The 11,872-nt window shown below is 53.4% G+C and overlaps 4 protein-coding genes across 5 annotated transcripts; 3 read left to right on the top strand and 1 right to left on the bottom strand.

Annotated features, from left to right (window-relative positions):
* The first annotated feature begins 82 nt into the window (after positions 1 to 82).
* PV07_08062 (uncharacterized protein) lies at positions 83 to 2,238 on the top strand. Its single transcript, XM_016395192.1, has 5 exons — positions 83 to 260; positions 332 to 394; positions 541 to 635; positions 699 to 911; positions 971 to 2,238. Exons 1-5 carry the CDS (start codon positions 254 to 256, stop codon positions 1,355 to 1,357), a joined length of 765 nt encoding a protein of 254 aa, XP_016248611.1. The 5' UTR covers positions 83 to 253; the 3' UTR covers positions 1,358 to 2,238.
* Positions 2,239 to 2,919: 681 nt separating this feature from the next.
* PV07_08061 lies at positions 2,920 to 5,060 on the top strand. Of its 2 annotated transcripts, XM_016395190.1 has the most exons (5): positions 2,920 to 3,316; positions 3,368 to 3,494; positions 3,576 to 3,834; positions 3,890 to 4,055; positions 4,297 to 5,060. In XM_016395190.1, the coding sequence occupies exons 1-5, from the start codon at positions 3,233 to 3,235 to the stop codon at positions 4,423 to 4,425; spliced, it is 765 nt and encodes a 254-aa protein (XP_016248609.1). In that variant the 5' UTR covers positions 2,920 to 3,232; the 3' UTR covers positions 4,426 to 5,060. The 2 variants fall into 2 exon arrangements, with proteins under 2 accessions (XP_016248609.1, XP_016248610.1); XM_016395191.1 differs by having other exon boundaries at positions 2,920 to 3,494.
* Positions 5,061 to 7,060: 2,000 nt separating this feature from the next.
* PV07_08060 (uncharacterized protein) lies at positions 7,061 to 8,016 on the bottom strand (the record flags this gene model as incomplete). The annotated part of the gene is made up of 2 exons (XM_016395189.1): positions 7,061 to 7,072; positions 7,123 to 8,016. 2 exons carry the CDS (start codon positions 8,014 to 8,016, stop codon positions 7,061 to 7,063), a joined length of 906 nt encoding a protein of 301 aa, XP_016248608.1.
* Positions 8,017 to 10,010: 1,994 nt separating this feature from the next.
* PV07_08059 (uncharacterized protein) lies at positions 10,011 to 10,994 on the top strand (the record flags this gene model as incomplete). Its single annotated transcript, XM_016395188.1, has 3 exons — positions 10,011 to 10,110; positions 10,175 to 10,717; positions 10,784 to 10,994. The coding sequence occupies 3 exons, from the start codon at positions 10,011 to 10,013 to the stop codon at positions 10,897 to 10,899; spliced, it is 759 nt and encodes a 252-aa protein (XP_016248607.1). The 3' UTR covers positions 10,900 to 10,994.
* Positions 10,995 to 11,872: the final 878 nt, after the last annotated feature.

Here is an 11,872-nt window from a genome sequence, read left to right as displayed (position 1 = left end):
GTGCAAGGTTTTTTGTGGGGGCGATTGTGGTGGCTAGTGGAAGGGCAGCTTGCAGTAGGCATCGCGACACTTGCGCGTTTGGCAACCCCATATTCCGTGCAGGCCTCAAGTTGCGAACATCATCCGTCGTCAAAAGTCCGACATAAGTACTCACCACCTTGTTCCTCTCAATCGAGCTCTATTCCTGTGTCGACGCTTTCAGCTGTATTTACTACATCATTGGCTCATTGTACCTCGGTCGTGGGTGGTCAAGATGTCAGGTGCGTTCAAGTTTGACGTGGTTTCGTGCTTGTAGCTGTCGGACACACCGAGCTGACAGTCTTCTCATCAGGCTCCGCGGGTTATGATCGACATATCACCATCTTCTCAGATCAAGGGCGATTATATCAAGTCGGTACGTCTCCGCAACAGTTTGGGCACCCTCGAAGTCCAAGTTGCGACGCACCTGTTGCCCGCAATAACTGGACGAACTCTCGTCGACTCCCCAGTCCAGCCGCCATGAATGAGATTGATTTCGGCCATACTGACAACTACACTCAGAATATGCCTTCAAAGCAATTACTGCAGCCAACATCACCTCGGTGGGAGTCAGGGGAAAGACATGCGCTGTTGTGCTGTCGCAAAAGAAGGTGCCGGTACGAAATCATTCAGTCAAATTCGAGCCTCACCTTCTTCTAGTCGCTTACTCCGGGCATTAGGATAAACTGATCGATCCCTCTTCGGTCTCCCATGTCTTCAAGATCTCTCCCTCAGTCGGCTGCGTCATGACCGGCTCAATAGCCGATGCTCGAGCCTCAGTCGATCGAGCCCGAGGGGAAGCTGCAGAATTCAGATACAGAAATGGATATGAAATGCCGTGTGATGTGCTGGCAAAACGATTGGCAAACATCAATCAAGTCTATACCCAACGGGTGCGTCGAAATACACTTGGAAAGGAGGTGCAAGAGCCAGGCTAATTTTTTTGTTACAGGCGTACATGCGACCATTGGGCGTAGCGACAACGCTGGTCTCGGTCGACGACGAATATGGCCCCCAACTTTACAAATGTGATCCGGCGGGCTATTATGTCGGATACAAAGCGACGGCGTCTGGACCTAAGCAACAGGAGGCACTCAATCATCTCGAGAAGAAGCTGAAGAACAAGGACCACGCTCCAGGCAGCTGGGACGAAGTGGTCGAGCTAGGTATCAGCACTCTCAGCACCGTGTTGAGCGTTGACTTCAAGAAGGGCGAATTGGAGATTGGCATCGTGGGTGGGCCGAAGGCTGATGGAACTGAAGGCACGGATAATGAGTTCAGGACGTTAACAGAAGACGAAATCGAGGAACGTCTCCAGGCCATTGCGGAGCGAGATTGAGCACATCTCTCTTCACCGAACCAGAAGGCGCAGGATAGGGTGTTCTTTGGGACGGGGAGTGACGACAATGTCGGCAACCACGCTGGACAGGGATCAGGATGGGTTCAGCTTGTCCACACGGAAAATTAGAATATGGAGTGAATCTGGGGACTATTGGTCGGGTCACGTTCAGCAGCCTCTTGGAGCTGATCTGAGATGATGCGTGTGGCACGTCATGGTTGGCGTAGAGGACTCGTTCGAGTCCTTTGCTGCTGCTGCTAACAGTCGACGGGATTCACTCCTGGAGCGGATCATTGTGGATCCGGCTCTCGACTTGGGATGACTGCCACTAGAGTGTCAGGCGAGTTCTCAGGTCCATGGGGGTGGACGAACCTTGTCCCAGCCTCATTGCCGCGTCTATGCGTTGGACTTGAGAGGGCAGTCAGCACAGCCGGTCTCAGAGAGTTGTGGCGTTTCGTGTGGCTCTAGTGAGGCTGGAATAGAGGTGAGGAAATGGAAAAACTGTTGATCCAGGAGCTGTGCACCAGGGCGTGGTTGACGTGCGTTATGCGTCGTTGCGTCTCGTATTGCTGAGATGGTGGGCGTGAGCGTGTGAGGCTTGAGCGCAGGAAGTTCAAGCCGCCGACTCAATCACCATGGAGTCCCTCGTAGTGCCGTTTTCTCACCTCGTTTGGGGAGTCCGGCGCCGTAAGAATCTCTGCCCATTGCGCCAGAGAAGGGTGCGCGAAAAAAACGACCCCTGCATGTTTGCAGAAGCGAGGTGCTGGTGGAGGATGAAAATAGAGAAGTGGACCAGTAGACGGGCGTGGATGGAGGCAGAAGAGTTTTCAGCTTGCAGCATGCAGCAACCGTTCGAAACGCCATGTGCGTGTGCTGGGCCTGTTCCTGCCGCAAGAGGGCAGCCTCTTTTCTCGCAGCACCAAGCAAAGAGCATCGGCCCATGGACGCCATTTCTGCTCAGCTGCCTGGATTGGGCCATGGTGGGGAAGCTTAACCGTTGACCTGAGCGCCCACGTTGAGTTTGGCGTGGCACCTAAAGCCCAAGGCCTAGGGAAGGCTTGGGAAGGGCACCCCCCAAAGGACTAGCCTAGCCCAGGCCCTGTAGCATGATTGGCTGGGGGCCAGGGGGCACCCAAACTCGCCTGTTTGCAACCGTCTACCGCTTCTCCTCTCTCTCCACCCATACAAACATTTTGCTCTGGGTCAAACGTCTCCACCGTCACGGCGATTCCTCAGGACCCTAACTTGTCCTGCACATGGTCATTTCCAACGCCTCGTCTACGATTTCCATGTTGCTCAAACCCAGGTCTCCATCGGCCCAGTCATGGTCAATGATCCAGAACTCACTCGACCCCCGTGGCTTGCAGGCCGCCTGCTGATCAAGACCGCACAGGGTCGGAGTCTACAGCAGAGCCTCGACTGATCCACCGCCAGAGCTGCATCATTCCGACGTGCTCTGCGACTGAGGCAGTGTCCAATAGTCATGGTGCATCAATCCAAGCGCAGTGGTCGCCGTTTACAGCCGTGTCGACCGTTTTGGTGCTCGTCTCTATTCTCCTCTACCTCATTGACCCTGCCCCGGCTTAGTGCTGTGAAACTTGCCTCCAGCTTCACCGTTGCTAACATCCTCTTCTGTTTGATTTCTCATACAGCTGGGAGGCCTGCTCCATTTTCCCATGACGCTACGGCCCGGTCCCCTATCTTGATGACCGCTTCTATCCTCCTGACTGGTTGACTGCGAGTGAAGCCACGGTGAAGCCACGAGATTGAGTCCACAAACCCTCCTCTACGGCCGTCTCTATCCCTTCGTGGCAGTGTCCTTCTTGATCCGAAGCTGTATATGACATCTGTGAACCACCGTCGTCTTTAAGAAGCATGCTTTCCTCGCCGCGACCAAAGTTGCTTTCCTCTCCTCAGGCTTCATCCATCCGACAACTTGACCAGAAGGCTGAGCCCACGGTCTGAGACCTCATCCTCCTTCCTGTGAAGACTCCTGACTTGGCTGCGAAGCACCATAATCCCCCCGAAGCGAAGAAGAGAAAAGTACTTGAACCTGCGCTGTCCGTCGAGCCACGGCCTGTCGACCACCAAACCTCACTTGATTTGGCCAACTCGCCTTTCGCAATGGCTGATGGACGTGCGTCTGACCGTAATTCCTCGCCTCACACATTGCGAGAACCGCCCTTACCGAGACCCCTCTGGCTAACTGACACGGCAGTGAACGAAGCTCGCGCAATGCGCGTCATGGAGATCATGAACGACTTTCGGACGTTGCAAATTCACATCAACTCGCTCATCACGCGTAGCGAGGCCAATCCTCCTGACCAGGAATCATACTACCTCGATGGCTACGTGGTCCTCAGACAGTGTGCCGCTGAATCGCAGGCGGTTCTGGCTGGGCACTTCAATCCGGGCAACCTTGGACTCCAATCTGGCAGCATCCCCGAGACCGAAGTGCAGAAGGCGTCTCTACAACGGTGCGACAAGGTCCCATCGCCGGGGAGGAAGGAAATATGCTAACCAAGGCCCCAGAATTATCCTTGATGCCTCTACAAGAAGGTTTCAGGCTCACAAGATCTATCTGCGAGGCTCCGCTGCGATGCGATGGGTGCAGCTGCGCACCCAATTGTTGCGCGGCGAGAAACCAGGCGCCAAACACGCCAACGGCCTGCGATCAATTGATCAGAGACTTCGCCAGGTACGTTTCCTTTTTTTGCATCTGAAAAGTTGCATGCGATCGGCGCACTTCCCCACACCGTATGACCGTTGTCCCCTAGCTTTTGCTAGTTGAAGCCATGTGGTTTAGAAGCACCAGAGGAGGAAATGATCAGCAACACGGAGGCGCACCGTGAGAAGGCGGCCGCCCCCAAACCGCCCGAAAAGAGAAAGAAGAAAAGGGGGCAAGAAGAAAAAAAAGCTGATTTGGTTGTTTGATTTAGGAACTCAGCGAAATCACGGATGACCATGTTTACCGTGATCTTCGCAATGCAGACCGACGAAAGGGCTATTGGCTTGACGAAGACCCGGTCCTGGAACGCATGCTGGGATGGATTCGGATGCAGAGGTGAACGGGGGGTTCAACTCAGTTGCTAGCCTCTGGTGTCTCGGGCTATCCAGAAGTCTTCCTCGGCCTGCGTTTCTGTTCCAACCTGAGTCTACCTTGAAACCTAATACCCTCGTCTAATACTTGCGTCATTGTCGATCGATGGCCTTCTCCTTTCTGAGCGCTGGGCGTGACCTTACCAGGCAGTGCAAGCACTGCGATCTGCGTCATAATTAAGAGGGGGTGGTGGGAAAGAATTGGTGGCGGCTGGACTGCCAAGTGGGCAAGTCGGGATCAAGTGAGTCTGGCACTCGCGTCGTGGCTGAGGTCCAGACTCCAAAAGCAGGATTAATATTTTCATTTTGGTTCTCGTTGGTCTCTGGGATAGAGGGCGAGCGATCTAAGCGGCCATTTGGTACTTTGTGCCTTTGCCCTCGTTTGATTTTACGATGGCTGCATGACGCTACGGATGGGCATGGAATTACGAGAAAACATTTTCCAGGGATCGGGAGATAGGGACTGGGATATAGAGGACTCACAGAACACAAGGCCACCAGTTTGGGGATGTGCTGTGACTTGGAGCGAGGCAAGAACAACCGAACTCGGGAACGTGGTGGAGTGAATGTGATTTGGATGTTCCCAATGGGATGCTTCATGTGCAGCCTGTCCGCGTGTCCGGCCAGGATGCTGCTGGTCTTATGCTGCTGGTCTACCATTTCCAATCCTGATCACCTTTTTCGGGGCGCTTGCGGGGAAGCTGCCCTTGCACATAATTAACACTCGGCGAGGCCGATCCCTGCCCAAATGGACGGTTAGTGGTTGGACGCAGCATCGAGTAGCTACAGTAGTGACCGTGTAGACACTTGCTAGATGCCTCCTAGTGCTGTAGCATTCTTTCAGACGACTGCTTGACCCCATTGGATGCACTACGAGCGCTGTCTCGGTGAGGAGGACGGCTTTCCAATTCCTTCTCGAGCTCTCGTTTCTAAAGATGGACGAGGGCAGTGCTTGACTACCTCAAGTCACCTGTTGTGAGGACTGTGACTGTTGGCAGCACAGCCCGAGAGTTACGTCTCCCTAGGTATGTTTACCCAAGAAGGCTTGCAGCAGACCCAGGTAGCCGGCTGGCAGTGCTGCCAATGCACGGTGGTACGGGTGACTTCTAGTTAACGGGCATCTACTGTAGGTGGGAGGTGGTAGTCAATCATTACCGGGCTCCCTACTCGCAGAGGCCGGGGAGCCCAATTGGGGCCAGTGGATCAGCTAGTAAGCAGCACCAGCGCCTAAACCAGCAACTAGGCATGCCCATTCCGGCAATTCGGCCACCCGCCGTTGCCCATTGCTGCTCGTTCGACTGCTCGCCTGCTTCGCTTGTCCCAAGCTCCAAGCTCCAAGCTTCTAAGCTTCGATTGCCCCGAGTTCCAAACGGGCTTTTTGGCCCCCGAAGTGCCGAGTCTTCCAGATGCCCAGATGCCCAGATGACAGGTGACAGATGCCATCTGCTACTACTGTAGGTACGCAGATGGGCACTGCGGGCACCACGCCGCAAGTAATAGTGGGATCCCTTCAACGTTTCCCGCTTCCCATTTCGCGTCACCACCACCTCGCCCCGTTCACTTTGTCGCACTCCTCGTGCAGTGTAAGGGCGCAGAGTATCCACTCCCTGTCCGCAGTGCGGCCGTCGCCCATCGTCACCACCGTCGCACTTCTCTGATTCAGCTCTACAAGGTTTCGAACCGACACCCGAACCAAGATACCCGTGACCGGGAAATAGCGGGCGCACTCTCATACCTCATGGCTGTACGAGCAGAAGTCCCATGGTGGAGATGGCGTGTGGGTGTGGACGCAGGTGCCCATGCAGGCTGCACCTCGTATTCCCACCCATCATTGGTGTACTGAGGACAAAGCGCACACACACTGCTCGGAGACTGCATCGTGGGCTCGCATGGACTGCGTGATTGTGCAGGCGGGATCACGGTTTTCAGAGCGTCCCGAGATCTTGTACCAGTACCACAGTGGTGACACTTTTGGTATGCTCACTTTGTTTGCTACGTTGAGTGGGTAGAGGTTGCTTACCGCTGGCCCCTTGGCTTCGCAGAGCATTCTCGACGCGTTTCAGCTCCTCGCGATGCCAAGCGCATACACATCGTCCTCCACCCTCGTCCACGTTGATAACGACAGCACCCGCAGCAAAGAATGAATTACACTCTGGTAGAGACCCAATCCTCTAAACATGCTGCCTTCACTGACTAGCTAGTTCTACATAGCCAAACTGGAGGGAGGAGAATTCTAGCTACTCCCCCCGTCGCTTGAAATCGTGCCCTCCATCCACTATTGTCGCCCATACTTGGTTTGGGCACCTGATGCTTTCCTCCAGACCGGATGCCCGTCGCGGATCGAGAGCATCCGAGGCATATACAGACTCATCTCCAAGGCAAAGCCACCTCCTTTCCTCCTGGCGCGATCGATCTGGCCAAGCCTACCTCGCTAGTGCGATTCCCACAAGATGCTCGTACTGGTTGCGGCCAAACATCACGGGACCATCGTCACCTCTGTGAATGGGGCTGAGTAAAGCCACATATACAAGAGATGGGGATAGTCTCCTGGGGGGTCTGGAAGCAGCCACTCAACACCACTGACGTATATCTGCCTTTACCTACCTATGAAGGTACCTAGACGACCGGTTAACGACGGGACGAACTTGGTCGCCAAACCTTCATACCATCTTTTGCTTCTCCCCCTTTATCCTCTTCTCCACAACATCTAACCCAGAAAGCTTCTTCACCATGACATCGAGCCATCCAACAGGCAATACGCTTGTTCCGAGCCATGCGGACGTCGCTCCCTGACCCCTCCAGATCTGATGCGGGGCCCCTTTTCCGCCACGATTGGATAAATCCCTCACCACTCTGTTGGCCCAGTCGGCTGTGTCCATGAGACTCACTTGCGGCCCTCGATCAAGAAATCTTTCCACAACGTCCTTGCCGGGTGTGTAGGGACTCGTCTCCGGTAAGCTGGCACTCATTTCGCTGTTGGCGTTGTCGAAGAATTTCGACCTCACCCCCCCGGTTCGTAAATCGACGACTTTGATCCCAAAGGCTTGCATTTCAAGCCGCAACGTCTCGCTGAAACTGGAGAGGGCAGCCTTTGAAGCCGAATATGGCCCCGCGAAGGGCAGGGCTAGAACCGAAGCACAGGAGCTATTGTTCACCACCATCCTGCTCTCCGCCGTCGAATTGCGAAGCAGCGGGAAAAACAGCTGTATCATCCGAATGGCGCTAAATACATTGATGTCGAACTGTCGCTGGATCTCAGCCATCGAGACATCAAGGACGGGCATGTTCAATCCGGCCCCAGCGTTGTTGACCAATATGTCCAGTGTGCCCCCTGTCAGGGACGACACTTTCTCCACGCAGGACCTGATGGAGTCTTCGGAGAGGACATCCAGGGGCAGAGTTTCGATGCCGACGGACTGCAAGGACGCCATTTTCGAGGGAGTGCGTGCCGTTGCGAAGACACGGTCGCCCCGTTTGTGGAAGGCCAGGGCGAGGGCGGCACCGAGACCGCCATCAGAACATCCCGTGATGAGAACGGTGCGCTTCTTGGTGGTGGCCATGGCAGGTTCCGTTCAAGGGGCTTGGACCGTGACGCCCTTGACAGGGCTTCGCGGGTTGGTTTTCCGGTGACCGTGGGATGTGGATTTATTAGGGGAAACGGACAGCCTGAAGCCTGCGTCGACGTACATACATCTGCAGAACCTCCCCTGGGAGAGACAGCGGGACAGGAAACGCCCGCGTCTCTCTCTCTGGACTTATACGCGTTTCGTCGGTAGATGACCATGACCATCCGTCCTGTAGAGAAGGAGATATAACGGCATCTTGATTCATAATCTCTCCTGACACTGACGAGTTACGGATGGATCCAGTTACGGAGCCGTCAGCAAGAAGCACGTTTCATTTTGTAGTTGTGTTCTGTACTCCGTGGCTGTGACCGCAATAATCCCGTTTTCTGTCTTGGTCCGAGCAAAAGGCTGGCTGATTCCATAATATTGCCCCCCCCCCTCCCCGCCTTTTGGAGTGATCTGATTCTGACAACAGCCTGGCTGGCCTGACTCCTGCTGCTGCTGCTACTCGTAGGTAGGTAGGTAGGTAATTAGCACGGCCCGCTTCCCTCTGCTGCGTGCGGCCGCGCTCTTGTGCCTTCCTCGTAGGTACCTAATCCCTGAATCCCGCGCGGGCGCCCGTCGGGCGGGCTCTGTGAGGAGCGGGTAAATAATGAAGCTACGTCCATGGCTACGTACCTGGCTCCTTCGTACATGCCTGGATTACTCAGCCACGCGATACACCGGGCACTTCGAACCGGGTGGATGCATGAGGATGGCGATCCGTGTCACAAGGTAGATGATACATCAATGGTGGATTGATGGAAGGTCTTTCTTCGTTTTTCATGTACTATTGAGACTGTTAAGACATCAACGGCATTCGGGCACTTTTCTACTGGCCAAGAGCCTATGTAGGTTTGTGTCTATATAGGTATATATATAATCCTCGAACAATTGTCCTTCGCGCCCATTTGACTGACTCATCCCCCGCCGCGTTGCTCTCCCGCTAACGACTATTTAGTCGACTCGCTCCCTCGTTCACTCCCTTCTACTCCCTTCCTCTCTTTCGCGCTCCCCCTCCACTCCCTTCTGCTCCCTTACGGCTCCGGCCCGCTCCTGCCGTACTCCCTCGCCTATTCGGGAGGCTCTCGTTTGGGCTTATGTCCTATTGGCGTTAACGTTGCGTACATCTAGTCTCGTGATAACTTTACCCGATCACAGTTATAGTGGCCCGTTTCGGCCCTGAGGTGTCTTACCTCGAGGAGGAATTGGATGGCCCCCAGAACCGGTGTCACATAGTCAACATCAGGGACCAGTTTGGATACCTGAATTACAGGCTTAGCAGGCCCTTGATCACGGATCTCATGAGACAGTCGAACAAGATACGCCATTCTTTGTTCTGTATAACACCGTTCAAAAGATTATCAACAAGACCTCCAAGCAGTCGCAGATGACCTGGAAAACTGGAGGCATTCAATACCGACAAGTTTTCGTCCGGGAGGTCTCCTGTGTAGGCCTAATACGTACATAAAGCACGAATAAGACCAATGCCATTATTATTTAAACCGAGCAACGCCTCTACCCTGGAAAGCTACCCTACTTTAGAAATGACCATGGTCTGTGGGCTGTTTCCGGGCGGAGAGTACTCAAAGTGCACATCTAGAGCGTATTCGCGTATTCTCGAGGCGTATTCCTAGGGCGTATTCGCGACTACGGCGCATTTATGCTCAATAAATCTAGATTAGCGTTTTGTCGGTATTTGATCAATTTCCACATCTCGTTTCTCAAGATTCGACCTGATTAGTCGGTGGGAAGCTGAATTCCACCCTATCGAAAGTCCCCTCGTATGAAACTTCGCCAATTTCAAATCACGTTCTCATATTCGACCATCGGTGAGTCCTACTTAAAGATCTCTTTTCTAGACTGGAGGTCATTATCATATACCTAGGTAGGCATATGATAGAGTACGCTGCAATACCCTCGATATTGCTCTTTCTTGAATAGAAGTCATGAAGGCGCGCCTGCTTACTACAATTGCTTTTGCAATCCCATGCCTTGCATTCCCTACGCCGAATGGTCATGAATTTCGTGCCCCGGGGCCTTTCGATAGTAAGCTGAGCTGTCTTTGCCATGGAAGCCCGGACAGTAAGCTGACCACCAACAACTCTTGCAGGTCGTTCACCATGCCCTGGCCTAAATGCTCTGGCAAACCATGGCTTTCTCCCACGCGATGGCAAGAACCTTAATTACGATCAGATCAACGAAGCTGCGCAAGCCGCATACGGTTTCGAGCCTGGCATCTACAAGATGGCTGTCGACATGGTATTCCAGTTTAACATCTCGACTACAAGTCAACCCAACGAAACTTTCAACCTTTTCGACCTAGCTAGGCACGACACGATTGAAGCTGATGGCTCTATCACCCGCAACGACATCTACTTTGGAGACGATGTTCACTTTGATGCTACTGTTTTCGCCCCTGTCGCGAAAGACCTTGGGTTAAATAATTACAACTCTTCTGATCAACTGGTTACGGTAGAGACAGCCGCCAAAGCCACCGAGAACCGCTATAACCTTGCAATGAAAGTCAACCCAGAATTCAACGCTTCTATGCACCAGCATGATACCGAATACGGGACTACAGCGCTCTATCTTCTGACTGTATGGGATGAGGGTCAGAACGCTGCGCCCAAGCCATGGGTCAAAGCACTGCTAGGTACCTAACTTGGCCTCTTTTGGCCCGAAGAGATCTCACAGAGGAATATGGACTAACATGTGGCAGCGGAGGATCGAATTGCATATGCGGAGGGATATACGAAAGGGCAAAAGATCAAGACTGGCGAGCAGCTTCAAAATATGACTACAGCTGTACGAGCTGTAGTTGGATGGAAACCTTGAAGAGAGAATTGGGACTCCTTGATGCTTCTCGCCGAGTGACAGCTACTAGCTAGCATGAAGAGACGTTGCCTGCTTTGGAATATCCACAAGACGTGTTACATAGTTGCGTAACGGGTTGATCCTCCTTGTGACCAGGAGCAAGGACAGATGTCCTGACCCGCCAAGAGTTAAAGGACTAAGAGAAGGGTGTGGCGAACATAGTGTTGCTGGCGCGTACTGTAGATATGGAGATCTATATGATTTATACAGATTTTGACGAGTGCGTTCTCGATAGAGGATGACCTAGCGCTATCGTGACCTTACTCCGAGCCGACTCAATGCAGAGCATTTACAAAATAGATGGCCTAGTTGAGAGGCAGGTATATCCGATTGCTTGGGGGCCTGATCTGGCCCTCCATGAGCTCGAACTGGCTTCTGCGAATGGGCCGTCAGGTACTCTAATGTGGCTCCCGCGTACTCTACCGTAGCTCTCTCGACGCTCTCCCATGCTCGGCCGGGGCTCCTCGATGCTCCGTCACCTGCCCGATTAAAGCGGCCTCCCTTATCGAAAACGGTAAGGGATGAAGCATAGTTCGGGGTATATATATATATATAGTTAACTACCCCAAATTGTATTTTACCTATTACCATTTTAGTTTAGGAAAGGGAGCGAGGCCGCTTTAATCAGACACGTGACGGAGTATCGAGGAGGCCTGGCTGAGTACCGGAGAGCATCGCGGGAGCCACGGCAGAGTACGGGGGAGAGCGCCCGAGCGCTGGGTGAGCTATATGAAGCAGCAGCTTAACGGTCGGACCACTCGGGGATCGAATCTCGGGTTGGAAATTCCGCGCGACGGAGGCCCATCTCCAGAGATCTCAGAGGAGGTGTGTTATTGTAATCATCTGAGGCAATAGTTCATATCAAGATGTTTACGATACACGGTTCATGAATTCTGATCGAATGACTTATACTCTCCACTAAAACTTGACTTGT

The sequence above is a fragment of the Cladophialophora immunda genome (assembly GCF_000835495.1).
Source record: "Cladophialophora immunda strain CBS 83496 unplaced genomic scaffold supercont1.4, whole genome shotgun sequence".
Taxonomy (NCBI): domain Eukaryota; kingdom Fungi; phylum Ascomycota; class Eurotiomycetes; order Chaetothyriales; family Herpotrichiellaceae; genus Cladophialophora; species Cladophialophora immunda.
The sequence above is the reverse complement of the archived record's forward strand: the minus strand, read 5'-3'. Positions and strand labels throughout refer to the sequence as shown.